Here is a 14,833-nt window from a genome sequence, read left to right on the forward strand (position 1 = left end):
TTAATATCTGCAAAATGGATGGCTTCAAGGCAAAATGTAATGTGGCAGTCAAAGAAGCAAGAAAGCTGAACTTGCCCAATAATTTGAGAAAATAATCATAAAGCAGCACTGAACAGTTGTGATCTAACTCCTCTGTTTTCAATTTTTATATCATTAAAATAGTTTTTGTTTTATTTTATAGTTAAAACTTTAGGCCTCAATTAATCATTATTAAGCAATAAATTAAAGTGATTATGTAAAAAGGCAGTAGAAAAAGGACTAGTTTTGATAAAGTGAAACAGAGACTTAATCCAACACAATAGCAAACATATGTCCATGTTTACTTACTAACTAAATCTTCTCTGTCTGCCAGTGTATTATTTTACACTTAAAGAAGATGCCAACATTTACTTAAATCCTTTTCACCACCATGATTCTCATTTCTCAAGTATGTTAATCCACTTTCTACAAACCATATGGTAAAAGAATGCTGCCTTAACAGAAACTTGAAACATTAGTAAGATTTTGTGATGTACCACCCCTTTCAGAAAGTAGTTACCAATCTGTTTGAAAGCAACAGGTGTTAGAAAGGTTAAAAGACTATATTCCTTTCTCCAAACGTATATCTGTGCTTCAAAACATACCAGCCTTGTGCAGAAATAAAGGTAATTTTATTCACAAAATATAAACTACATTGAGTTTCAGAACCAGTGGACTTTACCATTGTTTTCCAACTATTCACTGTGATATTTTCAATTTTTCAAATTGTTCATAAACATTGTAGTAGCATGAAAACCAGATAACTATTTAAAATATGGAAATACTTTCTTCAAGGCTACCTCTTCAATCTCTTCCTTTTTACTATCTCCAATTAGAAACTTTGTAAGAATCGTTTCTTATACATCCATCATTTCAAAATTTGTCTTAAAATGCACAACAGGTACTTGACAACTTCGTTTTTTTACTATTATTATCTACACTTTAACTGCTTGAATCTTAGTCTCCTAACTCATTCCTTAAATGAGGAAATGGACACTAACAATTTCTAAGATCCTCCCTGATGTTTGAATACCACCATCACGAACCTGCTTTACCACCCTAAGTCTCTTAGCAGCTCATGGAAATCAACCTCACTACTTTATAATTTACTGTGCAAGTGTGACTTTGAGTTACTCTAATTGAAAGAATTACTATTTTTTTCCTCTGTGCACTGCGCACTCCATTTTTAAAGCGAGAGAGACAAAAGACAAGCAAGGAAGGTGATAGTAAGAACTTAATTCCTGTAACAAATTTTAGTTTATATTCCAGAGTCAAGACACATTTAATTCAAACTTCTACCCAGTCAACATTTACAATGGCATAAAGTAAAAACTGATATGCAGACTGATGATTCTTAGATATTGTTAAGCAAAGAAAGATCAAATCATGCTCAGTAGTGGGTGGCTTTGGTACTCAGTGTATTTCACCAACCAATACATGACTGTTAACTGTTCTAGTTCAGACCTTCATCACCTCACCCTGGATTATTGCATCATCCACTCTGCCTCTCTGTACTTCCCGGAAACGGCCTTTGTCAGTTTACTCGGCTGCTCAGGAATGTATACTAGCCCCCCAATGCTTTAACTACAAACTCCTCTCACTGCTCTGGTCCCACAGCCCAACCTTCTGTGCTGCACTCATTCCTGCCTCTGTATGTGGCACTCCTTCCCCAAGAGGTATCTCCCCTCCCTCATCCAAAGCCTATCTAGTAACTAAGACTCGACTCGGGTTACCCAGCTTTCATGAATTTTTCTCTGAATTATCTAATCCATACTTACATCTCCCATTTCAAGCTGAGTATTTATTCCTCTGTGGAGTTTATGTACTTTAGTTTTGTCCGTTCAACTAAAATAAAGTAGAGACTCACTGAGATCATGGCAATGTCTTACACTCAAACTGTATGCCCCACACTCCAGGATGTGTAAAAGATGTTCAATAAATATGTACTTCATGATGAAACAGAAATACTTTTTCTTCATTTTGGATGATGTACCAGATGACCCTCCTAAATGTCTTCTTGAGAAGGGTAATTTCCAATAGGAATATATTTTCTATGTGTATGTTGGACATACTTGAAGAATTTTAGTGATGACTAAACAAACATTTGTTCTCAAGTATGTTAAGCTTCCCAATATGGTGTATGTCGCTCCTACTCACGGCTGGCTGTTGCCCATCACATTTTCCAATGTGCTTGTATAGCATACCTTGTCTAAAGAGCCTAAATTCCACTTGCAGAAAGAAAGATACCTGTCCCCTGAAGAACTGGGACCAAATAATTCTAGTTCTTCGAAGAAATGGCTTCAGTTGAATTTACTGTAAGTATGGAAGAGGTTAAGACAGAACCCTGCAAAGGCAGAAACAGTGTGGCAGGTCTAGGGGAAAAATCTGCTAGTTTTTCAGCTGCTGCTTCTTATTCTTGTGATTATTTTCTCAGAAGACTGAGAGTCTCCAGCTTGTTACTAACTAGGTATGTGACCTTGGGCAATCCCCAAGTTCTTTAGGGGTGATTTTTTTTTTTTTTACATTTATATCACTCTTTGAGACGCCACAATAATCTAGTTACATACTTAACATAAATCAGTAAGTCTAATTATTATACATTTGGACCCTCACAGAATTACCTATATGAAATCTCTTGTTATAGGTACTATAAATATTTTGTTGTTGAGGGTACTATCTGCCACTGTTCTTATTATATAAAGTTGTTGAGGTCAGATAATCAGCGAAGATTCTAGAAATTCACGTGAGTTTTTTTTTTTTTTTTAAGTAGCCAGTGCTGGGAAAAGCCAAGCTTCCTCCTTTATGATTAAAAAGAATTATTAGCTCCTTGTCTCTCCCTTTTTCAGTTTGGCTGCCAAGAAGCTCAGGAAGTTCAAGTGCAGAAACTCCATTGTCTTTTAAGGTCTCCAGAGGCAGTCCTTTTTTCCATTAGCCTTTTATTTATTTTTCCCCAATTATGTGGAGCCTCAAGATCTTCTCACCTATAAAGTGAAGAGCTAGCACTAAGGTTCCCCTACCTCTACGATTCTACCATTCTAAATTCCTTTAAGAAGTTCAGGATTATTTCCTTTTTATTTATTTATTTATTTATTTTATTTTTGGCTGTGTTGGGTCTTCCTTACTGCGCACAGGCTTTCTCTGGTTGCTGCGGAGCACGGGCTCTAGGCTCGTGGGCTTCAGTAGTTGCAGCACGCAGGCTCAGTACTTGTGGCTTGCAGGCTCTAGAGCGCAGGCTCAGTAGCTGTGGCACATGGGCTCTAAAGCGCAGGCTCAGTAGCTGTGGCGCACGGGATTAGTTGCTCCACGGCATGTGGGATCTTCCCGGACCGGGGCTCGAACCCGTGTCCCCTGCATTGGCAGGAGGATTCTAACCACTGCACCACCAGGGAAGTCCCAGTTATTTCCTATTTTTAACTATATTTTCATAAACATATATTAAACATCTATCTGCCATAATGTTAGATATTGGGGATTCAAAAATACTTAAGACACAGTGTCTACCTCAAGGAATTGAGAGAGGGAAACAAATAATCCTGGTCATGGCCCACTTAGGTATAGCAAAATGGAAAGAGAAAAGCCTTTAGGGTCAGATCTGCGTTGATTCCAGGAGAAGGTACTTCCTAGCTGGTATCCTCAGGTGACTTACATAATAAGCTTACTGAGCATCAGTTTTCTTACTTGAAAAATTATATTGATAGTACCCTATCCTTTGTAGGGTTACCTTAAGAATCAGAGGAATGAAAGCACATTGAGTACCTAGAACAGGATACTGTAGGTATGCAATAAATACTTTTTCACCCCCTCCCTCTGCCTTCCCACTAATTGGTGTAGCAAAATACCAGGGCAACAAAAAAACAGAGCATTTTGGAGTGTACTATAAGGCAACCTGATTATTACGGGCTATTCCATAAGGGAATCTGATCTTTAAAGGGATAAGAAAGGAGACATCTCAAAAGAGTGAGAATGTGCCATATATACATTGAGGGAGCTCTTGATTTTGGGGGGGGGGGGTGGGGGGAGAGCAGAAGGGCATAAAAAAATCATGGATTTTTCAATTTAAGATTTTTTTTTTACTTACCAACATGGTGCTCTTTTCTTTAAGGTTGTTTTGGTTTGCTCCTGGAAAACCTTTGCTTACTCCATGCAGAATTAAACCGTGTAGGCTCTGCAGCCATAGCAGCCCCTCCACTGCCCCCTCTGTGTAACTTGCCTCTCTGACACTGCCTTCTGGTTTCTCCTTTACTTCTCAAGCCACTGCAGGGGCTCAGCCTGACAGCCTGTCTCCTGCAGGCACCTTCCCCTTTCATCTGTCAACATTTTCCTGGAATGCTCCCTCCATTTTATGTAAGAGAAAATCGGGAAGTACTAGAGCATGGTTTTTGCAAATAGGTAACAAGAGGAGTCCCATGAGTGGAATGAGAACATCTTCTGATGTAGTGCTGTTTCCATACACTGCTTATCACCACCAGGGAGAGGTTATAAGCATAGCATAGGTCTGCCCACTATGCTTCACCGTGGGCATTTAGCATAGAAACTAAATGCCATCAGACCCAAACAACCGCAGTGACAAGTACAAACACTCCTCCTCCTTCCCAAAAGACTACATGATGTGATAACATTTAGGGAACTAGCTTAGTATCATCAAGGTATGTCCTATATTGAGGTATCCTGGTTACTCTTCAGCAGGTGGTTTTGCTATATGTGGCACATGGGGTCAGATGGTTACAAAGGAAAAACTAAGAGAGCTAAAAAGGAACTCTTTATTTCCCTCTGCCAGTAGAGCTCAGCAAGACTTTCATTTTATTTGTTTTTCTGATAAGTCTGAAGCCAAAAAAGTCTTAGTAACAGAATCTTTACATTTTCACAATGAGAAGCAAATGATCAGTGACAGTTACATTTCACCAAGCACTGGAAAAAGTCACAGCTACAAAGGGAAGCAATGCTTGAAACTCCAAACAACACACGCTAAAAAAATGCCCTTTTACTGTATATTAGTGAACACTGTCAACCCACATTTCCTGTTTTTGACTTAATAAAAAATGTCTCAAAAAGCTGCAAAGCCCAAGTCACATGTGTCCTAGACTAGATGAAATATTCCAGGATTCTTAACTCTCTTATTTTTCTGTTAATAGCAGACAAGCAGCATGCCTCTTTCCTGCTGAAGCATAGCTCTTCTGTCATTAAGTCTCTAAAAATAATTTATTGCCTTAAAAGTAAGAATAGGAATGTGGTTAGCGATTTACTGGTGAGTATAGATTGAAAGATAAACTAATAGACAATGTAAATCCAGAGCAGCAAATAGAATAAAATAGCCAAAGAGCTATGCGGGACTATAATATGCCTGTAGCTATATAACCTGGATCCTGCCATGAAAATTATAAAACTCCGTAAACATGGTTCTAGGACAATACTATTAACTATGATATTATGTCCATGTTTAAGGTGGTAATAAAATTGAAATGCAAACCAGTAAAAGAATTTGGCATGATTTTAAACAACCTGATTCCTAAAAAATAAATTAATTAATTAAAATAAAAGATTTGCAATCTCAAATATGAATTTCCCCCATCAAATAAATCTGAAAGTAGGCCTTGTGTTTCAGAATAACTTCACTAACAAGGCAGCTGTCATACAAATCACATATTCCTGGAGACTTCCCTGGTGGCACAGTGGTTAAGAATCCGCCTGCCAATGCAGGGGACTCGGGTTCAAGCCCTGGTCCGGGAAGATCCCACATGCCACGGAGCAACTAAGCCTGTGCACCACAACTACTGAGCCTGTGCGCCTAGAGCCCATGCTCCGCCACAAGAGAAGCCACCGCAGTGAGAAGCCCGCGCACCACAAGGAAGAGTAGCCCCTGCTCTCCACAACTAGAGAAAGTCCCTCTGTGGCAACGAAGACCCAACGCAGCCAAAAGTAAATTAAAAAAAAAAAAAAAAAGTAATTGTACCTTGCTTAAAAAAAAAAAAAAAAAATCACATATTTCACTTTCATCCATCCCTATAAATATATTCCCCTATAAATATCTTCCATCTTTGGGTGGGGAGGGGGGGGATTTCTAAATCTGAACTGAACTATTGAAGTATATAAAATGTTTTAACACATAAAAAACAGCAGCAATGTTATATGAAAAGACCTGTAAGCCAAAAGTTACAGGCTTGCATTTTTAGGCAAGTAGTATTTAGATTTATTATTAGTAAGGTTCAAAGGTTAAAACTAAGAAAATGCCAGACACTTTGAAGGAGGGGCTAGCTCAACCAGGGGTCACATGGCAGCTGCTTATTGGAAAATGTTAAAAAAGGGAAGGGGAAGGGCAGGGTATCTGCCTTCTCTTCCTTCTTTATTGTAACATTTGATTTTCACTTAAAAAAAAAAAAGAATAAAGTAAAGAAAGAAAGAAAAGCTAAGATTTGTATAACTCAAAAGAGGCTTAAATAAATCACCCCCAGACAGACTGAGCACAGCTGACACCCCGTCAAGGCTTCCTTGAAAAAATAGAAAAAAAAGACTGAATTTTAAAATCAAACTATATTTCTACAGTGAATTTTAATACAGAGAGCCTAATCATCAAACTAGCTAAATCTTTTTGTCATTATATTTACAAAATTAAAATATTCTTTATTATAGTACATGCCATTTTATTTCTTGATTTATCTAAAGGTTTATTTATATTGAAAAGAATGTATCTCTTCTTAAACTATCTTGTGTTGCCTTTTTTTAAAAGATTATTTTCAGAACTAACAAGCTTCTAGAAGGTAAGTCAAATCAATAATTAAATACTGCAAACTATAGATCAGTTAATTATAAAAAGCAAGTTGTGTTTCTTTGAAATCTTTTAAATGGCATTTTTTATTAGAAAAGTTGTGGCACTAATTTTTTTTTACTAAGTACACATTTTTTATGTCTCTATAAATACTGTTAGACTCCTTAAAATGCATTTTTCCTTAAGTATACAATTTTTACATTTAATTCAGAATGATGAAAAGAATTTTCATGATTAATGCTTATACTTCATTGACATGAGATAGGAAAGTAATAACCCATAGCTAAATTTAAAGTTGGATTTATGACATCATTTTGATTGTGCACATTAGCTGCAATTACCTGCACCACTCATTCTGAGCCACTAGATGGTGTAAAAAAGAAATTTAAACAGTAAATTTTCATTCCATCACCATGAAATCTAAATATAACTCTGAGAAAGATTAAACAAATTTCTAGGCATATAACAATGTTAGTGATTTCTATATTTATTGCACTTAAAAAAAAACAATCAATACATAGCATCAGCTCTACCTTGATCTAGAAACAAGTCCTTTTGAGCAATTCTTTGCTCTCTTCTTCTAAAGGCTTTGAGTTCTGAATTTATAATGATACTCAGCATTCAAACTGCTGTCATCATTCACATATTAAATAAATTTATGATATTAACTTATGGTCTATGTTTGCCAAAATTTTTATAAAAACTGGAAGACCAAGCAAATGTAAAATTAGAGAATCACCAGAGGTTCCTATCTGAACTCACCCAAAGCCAAGTGGGGAAGTAAGAGTCTTCACAAATATATCCTGAACCCCAAAGCAACCTGACAACAAATAGCCAAGATGCTCATCAACGGCCCAGAATTTGTCCAAATTCCATCAAGAGAAAACTAACCTTCTTTCACCCTCACTAAGATCAACCTGGTTGATTCTACTAGGTCCGCAGCTGGGTAAATATGGGTATTTACTCATCCAGCCAATGGTGATAATGTGCTAACAAAGCCTTGTCTCTTCTTTCAAAAACCAAAATGAGCTCCAGATAAAATGCCCATCTCTAGAAGGCCTCTCATGAAATGCTGCCGGTGGAAATTTAAACCTTGTGAAAGGTTGATAAAGGAAGCATTTTCGGGCAGCCCATACCCAAATAACAGCCTTTAGAAATTTTAGATAGGAGTATATTCTTCCTATGAGGTGGACTTCCACCCTCAGCTCTATGACAGGCTTCACATATAAAATTACAATCATCACAAAACAGGTTTGGGAGAAAAGGAATGACTTCCCCCAGAATCCTAGAAATATTATACACACCTATGATTGTACTTTCAATTTCATATTCACAGAAAATGATTTTCTGAGGCAATGGCAGAAATAAGACAAGCCTATGGGAACGCTGCTTGCGCCACAGCCTATCCCAGAGGCTGGTACTCTGAGGCTTTCAGCAACAAAGACAACTTGAAAAAAACAAAAACAAAAACAAAGACAACTTGATTCATAAAGAAGGCTTCAAGAACAAACCCACATGGGCTTTGTAAGTTTCATATGTTACCATACAAACATACTGGCTACATGCCATTTATCCCTATAGTCTGAAGTTCCAAGTGGAAGCTAATCAACCTTTTAATTTTATATGCAATTTTACACACAATTTAATTTTATGCAGCTAAATTGGTGAAAGAAACTGTGAGCTAAGTAAATTTGAGGAATGATTCCAAGAAAGTTTCTCTTCAAGAACTGAAACTAATCAGTTTGCTTTCTATATTAAGTAACTGACTCAAAAAGCTGTCATTTTAACACAGGACTATTGAATGCTCTGTAACAGGCTTAATCCAAGAGTTGTGATATGGCTATCTATAGCTTCCAAGAACTGAAAGCATCTTTCTAAAAAAAAAAATACACTAGCGAGCAGAGGACTGAGAGAAATAAGGGACAAGTCTTATTTGGGCACCTCAACCAGCAATGATCACAGTTGGCTGTATTTACTTACTATTATTTTCCTCCAATAATCTACAAGGGCTTATATCTCTTCTTTTTTTTTTTTTGGATTCCTGGTGCCTAGAATGGGCCCTTGCACATTTTAGACACTTTACGACAGTTACAAATTAAATACAAGTAAGGAAAGAAGGGGGAGGGGGGAAGAAGAGAGGGAAAAAGGAAGGAAGATAGATACAGGCATAAGAAAAAAATAGAGCAGAAAGCTCTGATCTGGGAGTCAAAACACCTTGTTAAGTACTGGCTCTGGCACTTTCTTGACCCAAATTCCCTTATTTGTAAAACCAAGGATAGATAGATGAGCCCTAAGATCTCTCACTCAAATGTTCTATGATTCTCTGTATATGATTTTATGCACCAGTCAACTAGTGTTTAAATTCAATAAGTGACATTATTTCCAAATTCTCTTCTGTATCTAATAAGTCACATTATCTTTCTGAATAAGTCATAATCTTTCCAAAATATTTCTCTAATCAACAAAGCACATTAAACTCCTAGACTTATGATTTATGTAACATTTCTTTACTTATATTTAAATAGTCTCCATATATCATTTGTTTCTAATGTGGCCTCATGAAGTAGACTGAGGGAGATATTTTTTAACCCCCATATTACAGTAGGCAAAGTTAAAATATGAAAGTTAAAGGAGCTCATGCATGTCATTAAAAGTATAATCAATTAAGAATCTTGACTTTTAGATCTAAGGCCAGAAGCATTTTGAATAATCCAGTATCTTAAGAGGCAGAAACAATGATTTTGTATATATAAGGATGAGTTCATAGCAATATACTTTGCTATTATGTTTACAAATACAATTATGTTAAACTTAAAAAAAATTACCTAAACCTGTCTGAATAGAAAAGTATTGCTTTTAAATTGTCGGAACACCCAATGTATTTACATAAAGATGAAAAACTTGTTCTATAAACACAGTGTTACCAGTAGTGAATGGCAGACAAAATCAGAATAAGCACACAGAAGAATAAAAAGGAAGAGGAAAGAAAAACATAATAAATAACCTAATACCTTACAATGTTAACTTTCACATAAGTATATTGTTTCTGGAGAAGGCAGTGTGTGGATGTGAGCCAAAGGCTGAAGTGATAGGTAAACACACTGTTAAGTTGAATCCTGTTATCTGATTGTGTTTAAAATCTGATTATATTTCACTTGACAAAATAATTATTGTGAACTCCCAATTGTTAACAAGGACCTAGAAGAATTCCAATTGGCATTTTTCCCCTAGTGTTGTAGATCCAAATGCATAAAAATCCAGCTTTGTATTCATGCTTTACAGTTGTCATTTTGGGGTATCTGCTTACCTTGCTAAGAATGTAAATCACATCACCACGTTTAAATGACAATTCATCAGAAAGAGCTCCTGTGCAGTCCCACAAACCCTGGTAAAAATTAGCATAATCGGTGCTTTTATCTCCTAGGAAGAAGAAAGAGAAAACAAGAGTTAGAGCTTTCATGTAATGGGCCCTCACTTAAAAATGAACAAATAGCAATTAAAGGGCCACTCCAAACCACCAAAACAGTCTAAAAAAATTCTGTCCTCATTCAAAGAACACTTATAACATCCACACAAGAATCCTACTTCTCCTTCTCATCTAATTAAGGACCACTTTCAAAAAGATCTAATTTTGAATGTCCTTCCTTTCCTGTCTCCTTTTCTTGTTTTTACCTAAAACTTGTAATTGCAACATGTTTCTTCAAACCAGCACCTAAGTTACTTCCCACTTATTTTCTATAACAAACCTAAGCCCACTTGCAACATGTTTTGAAGATGAGTCAGCCTCCCTGTATAATGAGCAATATCCATGAGATGTGATAAACACGCTGTGAAATAAGCACCGTACAGAATTAAGGACACATCATAAAAATAATAATAAAGGAGCTAAGGTACAAATATAACCAAACGAGGTAACAAAAAAACTTTTTGAAATTTAAACTTAAAAAAAAAAAAGCCTCAATGGCATATATATATATATATTGGGTTTTTTTTGATATGGACCATTTTTAAAGTCTTTATTGAATTTGTTACAATATTGCTTCTGCTTTTTTTATGTTTTGTTTTTCTGGCCACGAGGCATGTGGGATCTTAGCTCCCCGGACCAGGGACCGAACCTGCAACCCCTGCATTGTAAGGCGAAGTCTTAACCCCTGGACCGCCAGGGAAGTCCCTAAATTTAAACTTTTTCAAAACATAAAGCTAGTTAAAGGAAGAGAATAAAATGAAAGTAATCTAAAGGATAATTCCAGCTCTTCTCTTTAGGGACTTTTGTACCCAAAGCCTCTCAAAGTTATTTCTAAAATATTTTAGCAACTTTGAAAATGCCAGTGCTAAAGCTGCATTTTCCAAGATTTCTGTCAGCGCTAGTTTCGGACATTAGGCTCTGAATAAACATGCAACATACACTGGAGATATCAGCTCATCCTTCTAACAGCATACGCACAATGGATGTGATGTGTTCAAACTGCCATACAGACCATTAACTGATTGATTATTTAGCGCTCTCCGCTCTATAATACCACAATAAACCGGGTAATAAATGCTTTGTCACTTATACAACGTGGGTCGCCTGAAACACAGCACAGAGTTAAATACACTGGCTGCTTTTGTTACACTGAGAACTGTTTCCTGTTTTTAATTTCATGATAATTGAATTTTGATGAGTTAATGCAAAAAGAATGCAAGCAATATCAATAAGATGTCCCTGTATTCACTAACCAGGCAGAACATACACGTGCTGACAACTTCCATCATTGGAATGTCATCTTTGAATTCTGAGGGGATAACTGTGGAGACATACGCTGGATGAGGGTTGTCATCTTAGTTTTGTTATATGGCTCTCAAACAGCAGGCTCCTTGGCAATTCCAACACAACCGGTCACATTAGCGTGTCAGGAGGGCGTTCATTTATTACACATAGTTTGTGATTTATCCAAAGTGTTAGGTTTATTAGAAATTTAATAAATTCTCTTTAGTATCTGAAACATTTTTTTAAAGCCAAAAAGAAAATCTGAATAATATGGAGTCTGACTATTTAAGAAGTAAGACGCGACTTTTCTATTATTCTTTTAAGAAAATAAACAAGGACAATCCTCCTATTAAAGTTTTTCCGCTTGTTTTCTAAGAACTCAAAGAAAGAAGGGGGACGGGAGAAAGGAGGGATAGAAGGAGGGAGGGAGACAGAGAGAAAGACACCTTATTGACTTTTCTGCTCTAGCATTTGAACACTCATCACAGAAGCTAGCAGGGATGTACAAAAGCCTGGGAATCCAACCAAGAACTAACAATGCTTGTGGCCACCCTTCATTACATTTTTCCCCTCAAAGCATATATTATGGAAATTCTATGAATGGACACTAGAGGGCACTCTGGCTGGACAGATTTCTCCAAACACTGTCAAATTTTTTAAGAAAAAAATTACTTAATAATAAAGTGACTGATTTCCTTTAAAAACCACTTATTTAGACAAATAGGGATTTAGAAGTTGAAACATTCTAGTCAGATTAAATCAACTGCTAACTGGGTCAAATGTTGTGCCCCATGCAGTCCGTCAGTGTCAGTTTAAAAGTCAAGGAATTAGAGCAAAGAGAGGATGACATCATTTCACACGCAAGGCCCTCCCCCATAGTCACTGGCCAGGAGGTAAAAGGATCTAAATAGCTGGTTTCCCCAGTCGAGGCTCCTGTGTGTTCCCCATGCTGCTCAGCCTTAGGCTTGATCCGAAAAGGCTGAAGAAAGAAAACCTGGGTTAAAAACTAGAGAAGTTTTGGCTTATCTGGAGCGTCCCAGTGGGTTCTGCAGCTGTTCAGCCTGCTGCCTGCTCTTTCCTTTTTCAGATTCTCTCACAATAGTTTTTCATTCAGTAGATTTTCAAACGCAGGGGAGAGGGAAGAAGGAAGAGAAAAGTATATGGTGATTTCTAACACATAATCCTTACCACTTTGGGGGTCTCTCCTCCCCTCGATGCGCTTAGTGAAACTCCCATTAACACTAATGGGAGTTACAGGAGCACAGGAGGGGAAGAGAGACCCCCACTGTGTGCAAGATGCATCTCTCCCTAGATGTGCATCATGGGCATTTCATTAAATCTCACTGCTGTAAAAAGGCAACAGAGCTAGCGATCTGGCAGTCCTGGGAACAAGATGCATTTTCTACTGTGCTTTCTGCAATCTTGATGATGATGTTACCCAAAGACCAACCTCACTCCTGTGTCCCATATGTGAGCCCTGTTAAAGAACAGTAAGTTGTTTATGTCACATGGCTACCTGTACACACAAATTGACTATTCTATTTCCGCATGCAATATTAGTTATGATGTAGAACAGCAGTCCCCAACCTTTTTGGCACCAGGGACCGGTTTCATGGAGGACAATTTTTCCACAGACGGGGGGTGATGGAGCGTGGGGTGGGGGGGATTGTGGGAATGGTTCAGGCGGTAATGTGAGCGATGGGGAGCGGCACATGAAGCTTGGCTCGCTCGCCCACCGCTCAACTCCTGCTGTGCGGCCCGTTTCTTAACAAGCTGTGGACCGGTACCCGTCCGTGGCCCGGGGGTTAGAGGCCCCTGATGTAGAAGAATCACAGCGGGGGAGAAAACCTGGCAGTCTATGTTTATTAGCCTTAGTCTCCTTCGGAAAGTAATGTCAAAATTCTTAAAATGAATTCCAGACATAAAAATTAAGAATTATCTTGTTCCTCAGAGAGCAGCAAGCTCCTCTGGTTTACTTTTCTAAATTTTAAGTGTGTCTAAACATACACAAAAAATTATGCATCGATATCCTTGGAAGCACTGTGGGTTCACAAAAGTTAACACTGTTCACTTATACACTGAAAAAATAATCCCTGTGAGATGTGTTTTTTAAAAACAACAACAACAAAAAAAATGGGATGGAACATAATGTCATAAACCACCAATAAGCTTACATTCTGAATACAAATTAAATCGGTTTAGTTGTCTTTATTGTATGAATTAATTTTCCTATTCTATCCACATTCATGATCTATGTTTTCAAAATTATCAAAAAAAAATCATTATGTTTCTTGTCCTAAGAAGCATATATGGTTAAAAAAGAAGGCAAAGAAAGAAAGAAAATAACATTCTAAATTAGCTGGCTTGTGAAAGATTTAAACAAGGTATTTGCTCTTGTAAGTTAAACATGCAAAAACAGATCACTGAGCAAGAATAACAGAATTGTTATGAAAGTGCAAGCTAAACATTGGAGATATTTACTTTTGCAAAAATGAAAAGATTTTTAAAACACGATGACAATGGGTAAAACACAATAATAAGATAATGGAGACTCTCTCCTTGGGTAGTGTTTTAGGTGTAAAAACTATTTTAGAAAGTTAAGCATATTGCATAATGTTCAAAAAAATCAAATGTACTCTTTATTTTTTATATGTAAAAATATATGCAAGCTACATAAGCTTAAACATGAAATAATTTGTAAGAAATACATGCTCAATTTTGTTTTTGCTTACATATTTTACATTAGAGTAGTCTGAAAAAAGAATTTTATTTTTAGTAACATCAGTCAATGTGAAAAATATAACATTCTTGAGTAAGGTTAGAAGTTCACATCATGTGATGCTCAGCAAGATAGTAATACCCTTGTCAACTCACTGCCCTGCACAGCAAACAAACTTCTAATGTTACATCTTTGACAGCCTGCGGGGAGCAAAGGTCACTGCTATGCAAAAGCATTAAAACTGTTGCTTGAAAAGAATTTCATGTCACTAAAGATAAGGATTATTGCAGTGCTTTATAGCAATTGCATGAAAAGGTAGATCTCCTTATTGCATTCCTTTGAGGAAAAACTGATTTGTTCTTCCTTCCCTCAAAGGCAAAAATTTGGGAGATAGTTACTTTAAAAGGGCTTTTGAAAAACACAATTATTTTAAGCCAAAACACTCATATTTGTGGAAAGAAGATTTGTGTGTGTCCACCTTCTATACCTGCACAGAAATTTAAAAAAAAGAAAACGACATGCTTTTGGCAGAAGCTTTATGATAATAACAAAACGTATGTACTTAAAACTGCCAGTGAACATC

The 14,833-nt window shown here is 36.8% G+C and overlaps 1 protein-coding gene and 1 long non-coding RNA gene across 12 annotated transcripts in view; one reads left to right on the forward strand and one right to left on the reverse strand.

Annotated features, from left to right (window-relative positions):
* Nucleotides 1–14,833, forward strand: part of LOC309665572 — a 121,871-nt gene that overhangs the window by 32,938 nt on the left and 74,100 nt on the right. The window lies entirely within an intron of this gene.
* SKAP2 (src kinase associated phosphoprotein 2) overlaps nt 1–14,833 on the reverse strand; it is a 192,082-nt gene that overhangs the window by 6,569 nt on the left and 170,680 nt on the right. For all 3 annotated transcript variants that reach the window (XM_082472055.1, XM_082472054.1, XM_082472053.1), the window contains one exon: nt 10,089–10,201. In XM_082472055.1, the coding sequence (XP_082328181.1) occupies nt 10,089–10,201 (113 nt within the window). The remainder of the gene's footprint in view (nt 1–10,088; nt 10,202–14,833) is intronic.

The sequence above is a fragment of the Balaenoptera physalus genome (assembly GCF_965194825.1).
Source record: "Balaenoptera physalus genome assembly, chromosome: 8".
Lineage (NCBI taxonomy): Eukaryota > Metazoa > Chordata > Mammalia > Artiodactyla > Balaenopteridae > Balaenoptera > Balaenoptera physalus.